The sequence below is a fragment of the Theobroma umbraticum genome, unplaced genomic scaffold (assembly GCF_002168275.2).
Source record: "Theobroma umbraticum cultivar Fairchild unplaced genomic scaffold, ASM216827v3 scaffold_51.0, whole genome shotgun sequence".
Lineage (NCBI taxonomy): Eukaryota > Viridiplantae > Streptophyta > Magnoliopsida > Malvales > Malvaceae > Theobroma > Theobroma umbraticum.
The window spans coordinates 8,402,138-8,415,032 of record NW_018397260.1 but is presented as its reverse complement, the minus strand read 5'-3'; the positions used below and the strand labels follow the sequence as shown (position 1 = coordinate 8,415,032).

Sequence of the window (12,895 nt, the reverse complement as noted above, 5' to 3'; positions counted from 1 at the left end):
CGTGAATTGAGGTGAAGTAGAACTCGCAAATTGAGGCGTAGTTGAATCCACAAAACAAGGGGATTTAAATGATAGATCAACCTCATGGTACAGTTGTGAAATTCGTTTATGGGGAGAGAATGTATCATGAGATGAGAAGCTGAGAGACGTGATGTGTTGGACCGTGGGGGCAATTGGGGGCATTGATATGATATAAAAGGGGACCAATGACACCAATTTTCATTCCCCCTTAACATTTGGGCTTTGGTTTTTCAACAGATTGCTGACTGCTCTTACACAACAAACACATTCCTTTTGGGTTCTTTTCTCACACCTTAAAGAAGAGAAAAATCACTGTTTGAAGCAAAACCACAGTGGTCTCAAGCATTTCCTCTTATGGAAAATCAACAACTCCACCTCCACCACCACCTGCAACAGCAGCAGCAGCAGCAGCAACAGCAGCTACAACGTCAACCCAATTCCATGAAGTCAAGATTCAGACGTGTCTGTGTCTTTTGCGGTAGCAGCCCTGGCAAGAATCCCAGCTACCAGCTTGCTGCAATTCAGCTTGGCCAACAACTGGTACATAAACCTCTTACTTTTTCATAAACATGAACGAGACAGACAAGACTTCTTTTTCAAATTGTCTTTTATGCCTCTCCTCTTCCTTCTGTTTGCAGTTCTAAGAAGTGATCAGTAGTTATAATTGGCATACGTGTTTAGGCTTCTTTGCCTGATGAATTTAGGCAAGTCTTTGCCTTTACATTGACCTGAACTGAACTATTCCAAAACAATATCTGGTCTTAACTTTTTAAAGGTGTATACATAAGAAGTTTGATTGTAATGAGCTCTAATTGAGCCGCCCTCATCTTTGAATTGACTGAAAGCAAAGCTGTTTTCGTAAAGAACCTCAAAGATTAGGACAGCCTTCTTTACTTTTGATATATCAAATCAAGAATTTCACCAGTTTTGAGCAAAGAAGAGATCAGAGACCTCAGTTCAAAGTCATCCTCTGTTTGCTCTGTTTTGGTTGGATTAAAACCTGAATCAGTTCCGTGAAGTTTTGAATACAAGTGAAATTAATGCCAAGACCACAAGGAATAAAATAGTGTGATTACACTGTTTGTAATGGAGTAATTGTAGGAATATGTTTAAATCAAACACGTAAGTTTAATAATAAAATAAAACCTGCAGGTTGAAAGGAACATTGACTTGGTTTATGGAGGAGGAAGCATTGGCCTGATGGGGCTGGTCTCTCATGCTGTCTTTGATGGTGGTCGCCACGTGTTGGGGTAAGTCATGGCGGCGCTATTCCCTCTCTCTTTCTCCATATCTTTTCCTCTCCTCTCTGATCCTGTCTCTAACTTTAACCCTTTGCTTACCAAATTTTTCTTGCAGGGTAATTCCCAAGACTCTCATGCCAAGAGAGGTAAATATCAAACAGTATTTGGTCTTTTCTTGTAGTTGGAAAATAAGGATAGTTCAGATTCATGTGAGCACTGCCATCACATGAACAGCTTAGATTAGTTATTCTCCGAAAAGTTTGTAATTCTTATTCCCATATGAGGACAATTTAAGCTCAAACAACGCCATGCTTGAATCTCACTGAAATTGGGCCCCCATTTTTGATTATCAGAGTTCTTTAAAAACTATAATCTCCTGTTTGAAAATTTCAGATTACAGGCGAGCCAGTGGGAGAAGTAAGAGCCGTGTCAGGCATGCACCAACGTAAAGCTGAAATGGCCCGTCAAGCCGATGCCTTTATTGCCTTGCCAGGTTTGTTCTGGATTCAATCAAACAGGATTTTATACAATTTACAATGTCCTAGATAACTGTAGGCATAACTGTCAACCAACTTTACTTTGTTTTTTTTTTGTTTTTCTAATAATTGATCTGATCAAATTTCCAACTTACAGGTGGATATGGAACCCTGGAAGAGCTCCTGGAAGTCATCACTTGGGCTCAGCTAGGAATCCATGACAAACCAGTAATTCACCTTTTTTCCTTCTTCTGTCTGTTCATACAATTGGAGAAAGAAAGTAAAGATCTTTTTCGAAAAGCATAAATATCTCAAAACATAAATTATCCAGAGATTCACTTGCAAATATTATAATTGAACGAAACCCAAAATTTGTAGAAATAAAAGGAGAAATTTTCTTTTGGGAAAACAGGTGGGATTGTTGAACGTGGATGGGTACTACAACTCACTCTTATCGTTCATAGACAAGGCCGTGGATGAAGGTTTCATAGCACCAGCTGCCCGTGACATAATTGTCTCTGCCCAAACTGCCCAAGAACTCATGTGCAAGCTCGAGGTACATTTTTTTCCAAGTCCCCCTCACCCAATACAACCTTTCCACATAGTCAAATGAAAGTCAAAAGATCTGAGCCGTCCATTATTTTTCTGGCCGCCCTCGATGATTGATGATGATGATGATGATGATGACTTTTTGACCAGGAATATGAACCTAAACCCTCTGAGGTGGCCTCCAAGCTAAGCTGGGAAATGGAGCAACAATTGGGGTTCACAGCAAAATCAGACATTGCTCGTTGACCTGATGATCCCATTCATTCACACATGATCGACAAATTATGACCGTAGATTCTTAGCCATATACAACAACAACAACTCCAACAACAACCTTTGTAGATGCAAGCTCCACAGACAAGTTGCCAGTGCCAGTGCCACACCACAGTTTCTTTTATTCCAGCTGTGGATCATGCTGTGAATTCTTTTTCTTTTCTTCTTTTTTTCTCTGGTTGTTATTATTAATATTTTTTCCCCTTTTGGTTTAATTAGAGTCTGACCTGGACAAACAATGTCACTGACTTTCTTAGCTTCCTAAGTCGGTGATTGCTAATTCTGTATATTTTATTCTATCCTTTCTTGAAATGATGGGTTGTTACATATTGCTTTCGACAAAAGAAGTTGATGGGGATGGGCAGGGGCAACAGGGAAGGACCAGCAGAGAAAAAAACAGGAAATGTGCAGCAAAAGAATATATATTTTCCTCCACCTTTCAGTACCCATCATCTTATTTTAAGCTCTGAAACCATTGAAATCAACAATCAAATCCAGAACATGCAAGTTTTTCTGTTCCATTCGATATACCATCCCGATATTCCTTTTTATCTTAATTTAGCAATGTATGCCTGACTACTCTGATGCCTAAAAAAGGCCTGGTACTTGCAATCAAGTTAAAAGGTGGCTTCCAAGTCGAAGTTAGGAGCAAGCATGCATGCCTGAAATGCTAATGATGGACTTTGAAGAGTGGCGTGCAAGAGCAAAGACGTCACGCTTATATTTGGTCATGATTGATAGTTTTTAAGGAGTTAATAGGGGGCGGAAGAACAGTGCAGGTTGGGAGTAAAAACAAGACCACGTTGGTGATTTTGAGTGGACACTGGTGGGAAGGTACTGAACACCTGGACTTGACCGTACCCAAGGACCATACACAAAGCGCTTCGTGTGCGAAAGGGTGAGAGCGAGAAGTAGTGGTGGAGAGTGAGTGGACCTTCCCCTACCACTTTTGGGTTCACGTTAGCTTTTTGATGGCTGTCTGTTAGATAAAAGAGCCCTTGGGACATTGCACTGGTCAGTGGCTTTCGTTATGGATGAAGGGCATTCGCCCATTTGCTTACGACTTGGGCTGTCCTTATGATCCAAAAGGAAGGAACCCCAATTGCATTTCCTTTTCACAGCGCTGTCTCACCTCTTTCGCGTTTTGCAAATTCCAGCTCTGGATGAGCATGAACTTGATATTGTCATGTGCAAGTCAATTGTACCTTTGGAAAAGTGAGTGGTTAACCGAGGCCTTCGGATCTGTGTCTATCCATTTCCATGCTCGCGTGACAAACGTGGCGAAGATAACTCTCTGCTCAAGGTTGTTCGACTTATATGAGCAAATACATTTTATTGAACATAGTAGCAGACTTGACTTTTTACTTATACCCTTTTGGTGACTTCTGTTAAGCAAAGCTCATATATTTCAAGGTGGATATCAGATTCATCGTCAGTTCTGTTATTGCACTCAAATTTATGTTTGTTTCCCAGAATTATATCTGATCATATACCCAATTAATGAACCAAACCGAAATCGAACAGACTAAGAAATATAACTGAAATATACTACAGTCGAAAGATGGAACTCTCATATAATCACCAGTTGAAAAGATACACATCTGGGGCTATCCGTCCAAAATACACCAAAAAAACTCAGTGCAGGCAAGCCACATCTGAGTTCACCCTTGTAAAACGTGGTCTTTCATACAGCTACATATGCTACAAACAAATCGGTAATTGGTTACAGACTATAGCTACTTTAGGTGAATGATTTAACTGCAGAAGAGGTAGTCACCAAACTTGAGAGGAGGCCAACAATAATGGCACCGTTATATGTGGTTGGCTCTGCTTGCATTGAGTTGTTCCGGGAATCAATGTATGTTTCATTTAGGAAGGGGCCACCGACAAGAGCTCCAATAGCTACGTTAGGATTGGGTTTAGTTGAATCAAGCCACTTGAAGCCATCTTTGCAACCAGTAGTTGAATCAGCTGGAATTGAAGCTCCTCTGTGATGCACATATTGTGGGTATTTATCCCCATACCCCACAAGAAAGCTCATTTTCAAGGGATTACTGCCCAAGACATAATCAGCCTGGAAGCAAAGATCGTTATAGAACTATTATTAAGCTGGTATGAGACTTTAAGAGGAATATCTGCATCTTTTTATGATACATATTTCTCACACAATGTAAACAGCATACCTGTGATTTGGCAAACTTTCTAAGATCTGATGGTTTGAATGAAGCGTCACCACACTTCAGCTTTGGAGTCTGTGATGTAAGCATGTAATCACTGTAAAGAGCAGCTAAAAATGCAGAAGCAACAGGATGCTGCAGAGCATTCCATTCACTGACCCATATAAGACCACCTGCACCAGAAAGACAATACTGGTAAATAAAAGAGGTCTCAAGAGGACAAGAATCAGAATGGCTAGTTCAGTTTGCAAGTGGTTTTAGTGACCTGAGAGCATTAATCCTCCCTAAAATTATAAGTGCAAATATGCCAATAAATGTCTGTTACTAATATTTACACTCCAAAAAATCAGGATATGAATTTGGTAAACTAGATATAATGGGTATCTAATCTCAAGACAAATTTTATTGCTTAAATCTCTCCAGTGTTCTCTTTCTGACTTCTAACTGTCTCGATATATTACAGCACATGGCTTAAGGAACTTGATGATCTATTATGATGCCTATTGAAATACACAGCGAGCATCAATGACTAAATTGATTTATTAGTCTAAAATCTTTTGATATGATAATGAACTTTCTTTGAACCATTTCTTTTTGTCAAATTCAAGATCTGCATAGCACAAATATGCATCTAAGTCACCTAGCTTTGAGGAAGACATTACCATCTGTTCTGCTGGATGTCGCAGAGGGAGACTTTGGTAGAAGGCCGCACATAACATCCTCAGCAGACTTCCTATAGTTTTCAAGGCCAGAATTCTGAGAGGCACCTTTGGCACCAAAGAAGCTTAACCTGGAAAGCAAAACCTGCATTGATGTAGCATAATCAGCCAAAAAGTAAGAAAAAAGCTATGCAAAATTCCTGGTTCTGAGATCTATTTAAATGGCAGTGAGAGCAAATTAAAATGAAGCAGAGCCATACGCAGAATCTGACAAAAGAGGCCAGATATCCTACAATAGTTGCACTCAGGTCAGAAAATAAAGAATTGCAACTGAAGCAGTCTACTCATCATGCTCATGTCTTAGCACAACAAAGCAATGCTTATCTCACTATTACATTAAACATCATCAAGAATGTGGGCTAAATATAGACAGAGAATTACTTTCCTTCAAATATTCCTCAACCTAAATGCTTTGAGGTTATAAGAATGTTGACAGGTAAACCTTCCAATGAAGCTCTTTAATTTTGCATCTTTACAAATGAACAAATGATCCATGGAGTTCAAACAAGATGTGCCAGAAATGAACTCAAGTTATTGCTACCTACTTTAACAAAACCTCACTATATGTGCATACAAATTGAGACCTTGGACTTACTTATATCATCACAATGCTTGACATAAGTCTATAAAATGCAGGCAAAAAAATAAAAGAAGAGAGGATAGCATCTTGCTTCAAAATTCTGTAAAAAGGGAACCTTACCTGGGTTCCAGCAAGTTTATTGTCCCAGCTAAACCAGGTTGGACTTCCCCAGTCAGCAAACTCTTCTCCGTTTTTGCCAGTCACATATTGAAGGTATGATTTGTCGCCCGTTGCATGATAGAGCCAGCTTGCTGCCCATAAGAGCTCATCTCCATATCCTGTTGAATTGTAATATGTTGCAACTTCTGGGATGTTCTCACTGTAAGAACCTCTATGATTGTCTGCAAAAGTAAAAAGTTGCTTGGCATGCTTAAGAAGCGTGCTTGAATATGTGGAGTCAGCCGTCTTAAACACCAGAGATGCTGAAGCCATAGCTGCAGCTGTTTCAGCTGCAACCTCTGTCCCTGGAACAGATGTGTTCACCATGGTGAGGGGCCTTTTCTCTGTCATATCCTCAGGCCTGTCCCAACATTTATGGTCTGCTTCAGGGTCACCCACCTGCCTCAGTTTTGGAAGCCAAAACGTAGGAGTTAAGGTATATTTCAGAGGCGTGATTTCTTTTTTTTAAAGAATTATGCAACTATCAATTAGATCACACCATCTTAGATTCCAAATCAAGTATGTTTCGCAATACAACTGCAGAAGTGGGAAAAGGTTTCTCATTTTGTAAAATACAGCATCAGAAATACCAGACTATAAGTTTGAGGCTTAGAATCAATTGCTAAACTCCAAAGATATCTGTGATCTAAAACCTTTGGTTAAAACCCCTAGCCATTTTGATAATTCAGAATATAAACTGCTAAGGCAAGATGAGCTGAACAAAAACAATTTAAATGCACTTGCGGAATCACTCATATTTATATACACACTATCCAGAAAGGCAGATGGCAGTTAAAAACAATGACAACCTGAATATAGAGCACGTTCTCTGAAGAATGAGCATTTATAAGGTAATCAGTAATCCACTTGAGAGATTCTTGAGCAGGTTCCAGTTGATTCACTGCCTCCATCTGATCTCCATACTCAAGGATAGCCCATGACAACACTGTAGCAGTAAATGCTAATGGAAAACCAAACTTCATGTGATCCCCAGCATCATACATCCCCTTGGAAAGATCCAACTTCGCTTCACTTCCATCCTTAAGCCCCGAATCTCCTCTCCATGATATCTTATTATCCACTAACTTACCAGCTGCGACAACAAACAAGACCTCAAATATTTACCAAAAAAAAAAACCAAAGTTGAGCAGTCGAAGAATTACTAATAATATCATATCATTAAAATTTCATAATTTGAAAATCCCGGTAACAAAGTTACCCAATAAAATGATTCAATGAAGAAACCATTTGTTTTAAGTAACTAAACGAAAACGAAAGATCAAGTTACGTCAAATCTTGGTTCCATATGTGAAAGGGTATCCTCAGAGGAAGCAATTTCGAAGAAAGAGAACAACCATACACGTAAACAGAGTAAAAGATACAGAGTGAATGAGGGTAAAGAAAAGGTACATTTTTGAACGTCAAAGAATTGCATTGCGATTTTGAGAGCATCAGCATACTTCTTTTCAATAGCGCCTGGAGGTCCTGGAACGGGAGCGGCCTTATCATCATCTGAGTGATCCATTTTCCTCTTGATTGTATAAACAACGGCCCCAACAACCAGAGCCAATATCACTATCACTAGAAACCACCCCAAACACCCTTTCGACTTCGATTCCTTCCCCATTTTTTGGTCACTTAAAAAATCCCCCCAAAGCACAAATCCTGAACTCAAGATCTAGATCAAAACAAGCGCATTGGACAATGGTTATGTTAAAGAGAAATGCAGAGTCTTAAAGCAGGTTCAACGTGCTCAAAAAGAAAAGAACAAGAAGAATATGTGATTATCCTTGGGAAGAAGAAGAAGAAGAAAAGAAAAATCTGCAGCACGGAATGGCTCTGAAGTTATTGTCACTTTGTCAGGGAAATGTGGTTAGAGACAGGGTTGATTAGTTGAAGAGAAGCTAATTAAGGAAAAAGGGTAACTGGATCTGGTGCCGCATCAGCAACAGATTGGTCCTCACTCCTAATCAGACTCATAAATTTGTTTATATGGTTACATTCTTACAGGACAGAGGTCACCGACAGTTAATTTCGAGCGGGATTTCTATAACATAACTCTAATTATTCGCTGTTTTATTTTATGTTTCAATGACGGATATGTCCCTGAGTTTTGGTCGGGCCGAGATTCGCGCAAGGACCCAGTATTAACATCGTTCTTCGGACATGGAAGACTCGTATCAGCCGTTGATACTCCATAAGGAGACCACGTCGGCTGAACCGGCTAATCCGACAACTGGTGCAAGAGAATGAGTGTTGAGCTTCTTTTTCTTAACCGGGGATTGGTGAGTGGGTTAAGCGGGTTCTGTCAGTGGCTAAAGTAGGCCTTTCAAGCTCAACGTGTCAGTGTTCCGTCATGGTCTAGATGAAGCGTCCGTGTCATCTTCTGGGCCTGAGGGACACGGATCTCTTGGGCCATAGATCCTTTCTGCGATACTCTCTTTATTGTCGTTGCCTTCACGTGACTAAAAGCAAAGGAAAATAAAAAGAAAATTTTATTAAAAAATCAATCGACATTTGGCAATTCAGCGGCTTTGCATCCTTTCTACGGTTGCCAACGAGTAGGCTTAATGGTAAGTTCTTTGCTAAAATAACCACTACATCACCACATATAAGCTAGTATGTAAGGAAGATGAAGGAATGAATTGATTGTTGTTATATTATACTAACGCATATGTATGTCATTAGAGATAAGAACTTTTAAATGTTACGATCTTATCCCTAAATATTTATATTTTTTTTAATTTTTATGAAATTTAAGATAAAAGTAAATGAAAAGAGTAATATTTGCTTAAGAAAAGCCTGTGATGAACCGCACTTGTTGCTTACGTACTCTCCCCAAATGGATTGGCTTTAGCCTTTAAAAGCATCAATACGTTGGAATGAAAATTTGTCCATTTGGAGTGTCTTGAAGTCATTACTTTCTCTCAAAGATATTAATTGAGATCTTCTCGCCCTCTTAAGGCCCAACAAGCACGGATTTGGGCCAAGAAGATCCGCTTCTGGCCCGAAAAGGAAGGGGAAGAGGAAAATTAAAACTGAAAAATGGTAACTGAACACTTGAAAGTTGACTTTTCTTTTCGCAATTCATCACAAAACAAATGGTTTTTTTTTCTGTGCAAGGTCACATGCTTACACCTAACACAATCTTTCAGGCTAATTGATTACGTTGTTCTGTAACCTAACTTCACTTCTGTACTAATTAATTAGCCATAGTGTCACCCCAAAGTCTATCTTGACCAGCTTTAGTGTAACTTAATTTCTTTTAATTAAAGCTAAAGCCGGGTGCGCAGTTTAAAGTGGACAACTGCAGCAGCTGCACAGCAAGTATCCTCGCCAAGGATTTTCCAATCCCTAATCACCTTTTTTCTCTTACTCAACCACTTATGTCACCAAATTCCAAGCAACTAAGCAATAAAAAATTCAATACGTAGAGACCAAAAAGCATCAAGTTAACGGTACATGCAAAATCCCTCCAACATGGATATGAGATGAACTTTATATCATTCGTCCATCCAAAGTACAATTTCCAGAATAGACAGAGGCCAAAGGCCACGCTAGGATGGAAATCACGTTATCATCCATGCTTTTTTAGTCACACCTTTTGGGACCTACTGCACAGATGAGGGTTGAATCAGTTGGCCCCAAGGACCCAGGATCTTCCCCATGTTTGAAAAAATAAAGCAACAAATGAAATATAAACTTGAAGACAGGAAATTTACATCAACGTTCGAACAACAATGATTCAATAACATTATACACCTACTGATTTAAGTGCTAGTTCTGTAAGCTAAAAAGAAAAGAAAAAAGGAGTTAATGCCATTATTTTAACGGGCTGTAGAACGGGTTTTCCTCAACCTACCGCGCGTGAATCGAATGCTTTCTTCCATGAGAGTCTCTTTCGGAGGAGGGTCTGTGCTTTCATTCTCTGAAGAAGGTGGTACTGGTTCAATTTGCATTGCTTCTGCTTCGGGTTCTGCAGGCTGGCTGGTACTTTCAGATGCAGTATCTGCTTTTTGGCTATTTGAGGATGCTGAAGGGTTAGCTGGTTTAGCCACCTGAGAAGGCACCTTTGAAGGTCCTACCTCTTCAGCTACTTCCTTTTGGTGTTGACTTGAAGATGTGCTAGATGTTGGTGAAGGTGGTTCTTCGGTCTCTGGTTGGGCTGCTTGTGTTTTAGTAGATGATTGACGGTTTGGGACAGCAGAGGGTTGGTGGGTCCTAGGACCTTGAGCCTGAGAATTCTCAAGTAATGGAGAACAGAAAAATAAACTTCAAGATGATTGAAATATGTATAGCAAAAGATAAACCACTACAGTACCAAAAAAAATTAGCAGAGATCAATTACACCATAGACACAGCATTTAATATTCAAACATTTTACAGACAGTTAAATGCATGAAAGTGACAGGCCATTTTCTAACTCCAGGGGAAACCATTTTTACAAAAGAACCAGTTTACAGTTTCACATATTCATTCTGAAAAATCAAGTCAATGCAGTTTCACCAAAACTACTTGGTTGTATACACTGCAAATAGCAGAGGCCATGGCACAAATTAGAAATGGCTTTAATTCAATAACTACCTGAGCATGGTGAGGTCTTGGTGTTGACTGTGAAGCAACATACTGTAGGATCTCAAAAATTCTTGTCTGACCATAGCTTGCAGCTCTTTGCCAGTAAAGAACTGCCATATCTCCAGCTCTAGTCCTTAGTTCCAACAAGTTCCGGTCAATTTCATTTTCATGCTTTGCAACATATGGTCTGAAGAAGGAGTCATACACATAAGAAGTTCCCTGAGATAAGTGAAAACAGAGGGGCAATTAAAACAGACATCAACATGTAGAAGCACAAGAAAATGTTATTATTTCTTTAACAGTAATACACATACCCTTGTTTTAGGGTACCACAGATATATAAAGAATGCCAACTTAGCTTCACTGTACATTGGAACCCTTCAAAAAGGCAAACAGGAGCACAATGAGAAAAGAGAAACAAGATATGAAACGTCTTTACAGTTTTATGATTCCCTACCATGAAATAAAAGCATCACCAATTCTCTCACAAACTGTCAAAACAGCCACCAATATCCTGAAACCAGAAAGGAAAAGGGGGAAAAAGAGTTACAAACACATAATATTTGCACAACCTAAAATGGAATTCAAGACCTACCAATACTGGCACCAAAAGCGCAGTTGCTCAATCTCAGGCTTATTCAGTTCAACAGTTTTGTAACATTCATATGCTGGATAAGCATAGCCAAAAACCATCCTGCCAAAATATTTAAATGAAAATGATTAATTTCAAGTAAAAGAATACAATTAAAACTCCAACGAGAAAGAGAACCAGTTGTAAGGTAAAACATACACAAGTCCTCTGGTAAGAAAGGATCCAATCATTTTGTTTACTTCCTGAAATTAAAAATCAGTCGCAAAATCAGGATTAAATCTCAGAAAATAAGCAATTAAGCAAGTAGTGCACAAGACTGTGTAACCATATGCTACATGACACAAAGCAAAAAAATGTTAATTAAAGCAGAACATTGGCCTTGGCTACAATATCTATATTTCTGATCTTACACTTCGTAGCATCAGTACCCCCTGTTTGTAAAGCGGTTTTTTCTAATGAATTATGTAAGTTTCAAAGTTCACAAAGAAAGAAAAATTTGTAATAATTTGTCCCATGGGCCATCTCCAAATCTCTGCAAAACAAAGCCTAGAGAGAAATGGTTACCTGAAGTTTCTCCTCTTCTCTCTTTACTTCTTTCCTTAATGAACTACCAAATTAGAGGAATTACTTCAGTATTCTCAATCCAAATATGCTGTAAATTCTAGTCAAACAAGGCCTAATCAAGCTGATACATAAAAAGATCTAAAATTTTAGTACTCTTTTTTACTACTTAAAGATAGAGATCCTCTAAACTGCTTATGAAAACACTCTTAAGCTTAGTTGAGCAAGAATTTTCGGATAGCGGAAATGAAAACAACATAAAACCTGCTAGGAACATCCACATATCCCAGTTTTCTGAGCAACCAAACAGGGGAGTAAGAATAACGTAATGTTACAGATTCAAAAAACGCAATGATTTACCTAATCAACCCCTAAACTTACCTTATCACACAAGTCATAATAATCAAAATACTAAGTATTAAACACCAATTAGCTACCGAAAGTTCTAAGGCATGGAACCATAAGTTCTTAACAAATCATCCTACCTATCGCACCAACAAGCAGTGAAAACAAAGAAATCATCCGAAAGAAACGCAAACATTGTCCAGTTCAAATAAAAAGGACCAAAATCTTATACAGAAAACCTAGAAAATGAGAATAGAAAAAGGGTTTAGAAAAAAGAAACTTCCAAAATATCGTTACCAGCAATGTAATGTTAGAGGAAATTTTGATTCCAGTGGTTGCGGATTCAATCACCCAAAGAAAAGGGAGATGCCAAGGAAAATAGCAGGGAATGGAAGAGCGATTGGTACCTTTCAAAGATTATTTTCAGTAAGACGAAGCAAACAAAACACAGCTTTATTAAAATCGGAAATGAGAGTAAATCCAAATCACAGAAGCAAATATTTTTAGAGGATTTCAAGGGAATAACAAATGAGTTTCGGAGAAGATCGCCGGCGAACGGTAAAATCGGCGCCGCCAAAATACGACGGCTAACCGTTACGAAGTCGGCGGTAGCGGTGAGTGCGACAG

At 39.0% G+C, this 12,895-nt stretch overlaps 3 protein-coding genes across 3 annotated transcripts; 1 reads left to right on the top strand and 2 right to left on the bottom strand.

The window, feature by feature from the left end:
* On the top strand, nucleotides 1-2,885 carry LOC110416434 (cytokinin riboside 5'-monophosphate phosphoribohydrolase LOG1-like). The gene is made up of 7 exons (XM_021428433.2): nucleotides 1-561; nucleotides 1,174-1,271; nucleotides 1,378-1,408; nucleotides 1,656-1,755; nucleotides 1,896-1,966; nucleotides 2,151-2,294; nucleotides 2,438-2,885. The coding sequence occupies exons 1-7, from the start codon at nucleotides 376-378 to the stop codon at nucleotides 2,531-2,533; spliced, it is 726 nt and encodes a 241-aa protein (XP_021284108.1). The 5' UTR covers nucleotides 1-375; the 3' UTR covers nucleotides 2,534-2,885.
* Nucleotides 2,886-4,106: 1,221 nt separating this feature from the next.
* On the bottom strand, nucleotides 4,107-8,225 carry GH9B7 (glycosyl hydrolase 9B7). The gene is made up of 6 exons (XM_021429452.2): nucleotides 7,606-8,225; nucleotides 7,005-7,288; nucleotides 6,157-6,594; nucleotides 5,400-5,541; nucleotides 4,744-4,910; nucleotides 4,107-4,634 (listed from the first exon to the last, which is right to left on the bottom strand). The coding sequence occupies exons 1-6, from the start codon at nucleotides 7,820-7,822 to the stop codon at nucleotides 4,302-4,304; spliced, it is 1,581 nt and encodes a 526-aa protein (XP_021285127.1). The 5' UTR covers nucleotides 7,823-8,225; the 3' UTR covers nucleotides 4,107-4,301.
* A 1,639-nt stretch (nucleotides 8,226-9,864) lies between these two features.
* On the bottom strand, nucleotides 9,865-12,889 carry LOC110417225 (putative HVA22-like protein g). Its single transcript, XM_021429463.2, has 7 exons — nucleotides 12,566-12,889; nucleotides 11,561-11,604; nucleotides 11,366-11,464; nucleotides 11,228-11,284; nucleotides 11,085-11,148; nucleotides 10,780-10,989; nucleotides 9,865-10,430 (listed from the first exon to the last, which is right to left on the bottom strand). Exons 2-7 carry the CDS (start codon nucleotides 11,590-11,592, stop codon nucleotides 10,023-10,025), a joined length of 870 nt encoding a protein of 289 aa, XP_021285138.1. The 5' UTR covers nucleotides 11,593-11,604; nucleotides 12,566-12,889; the 3' UTR covers nucleotides 9,865-10,022.
* Between the last annotated feature and the right edge of the window lie 6 nt (nucleotides 12,890-12,895).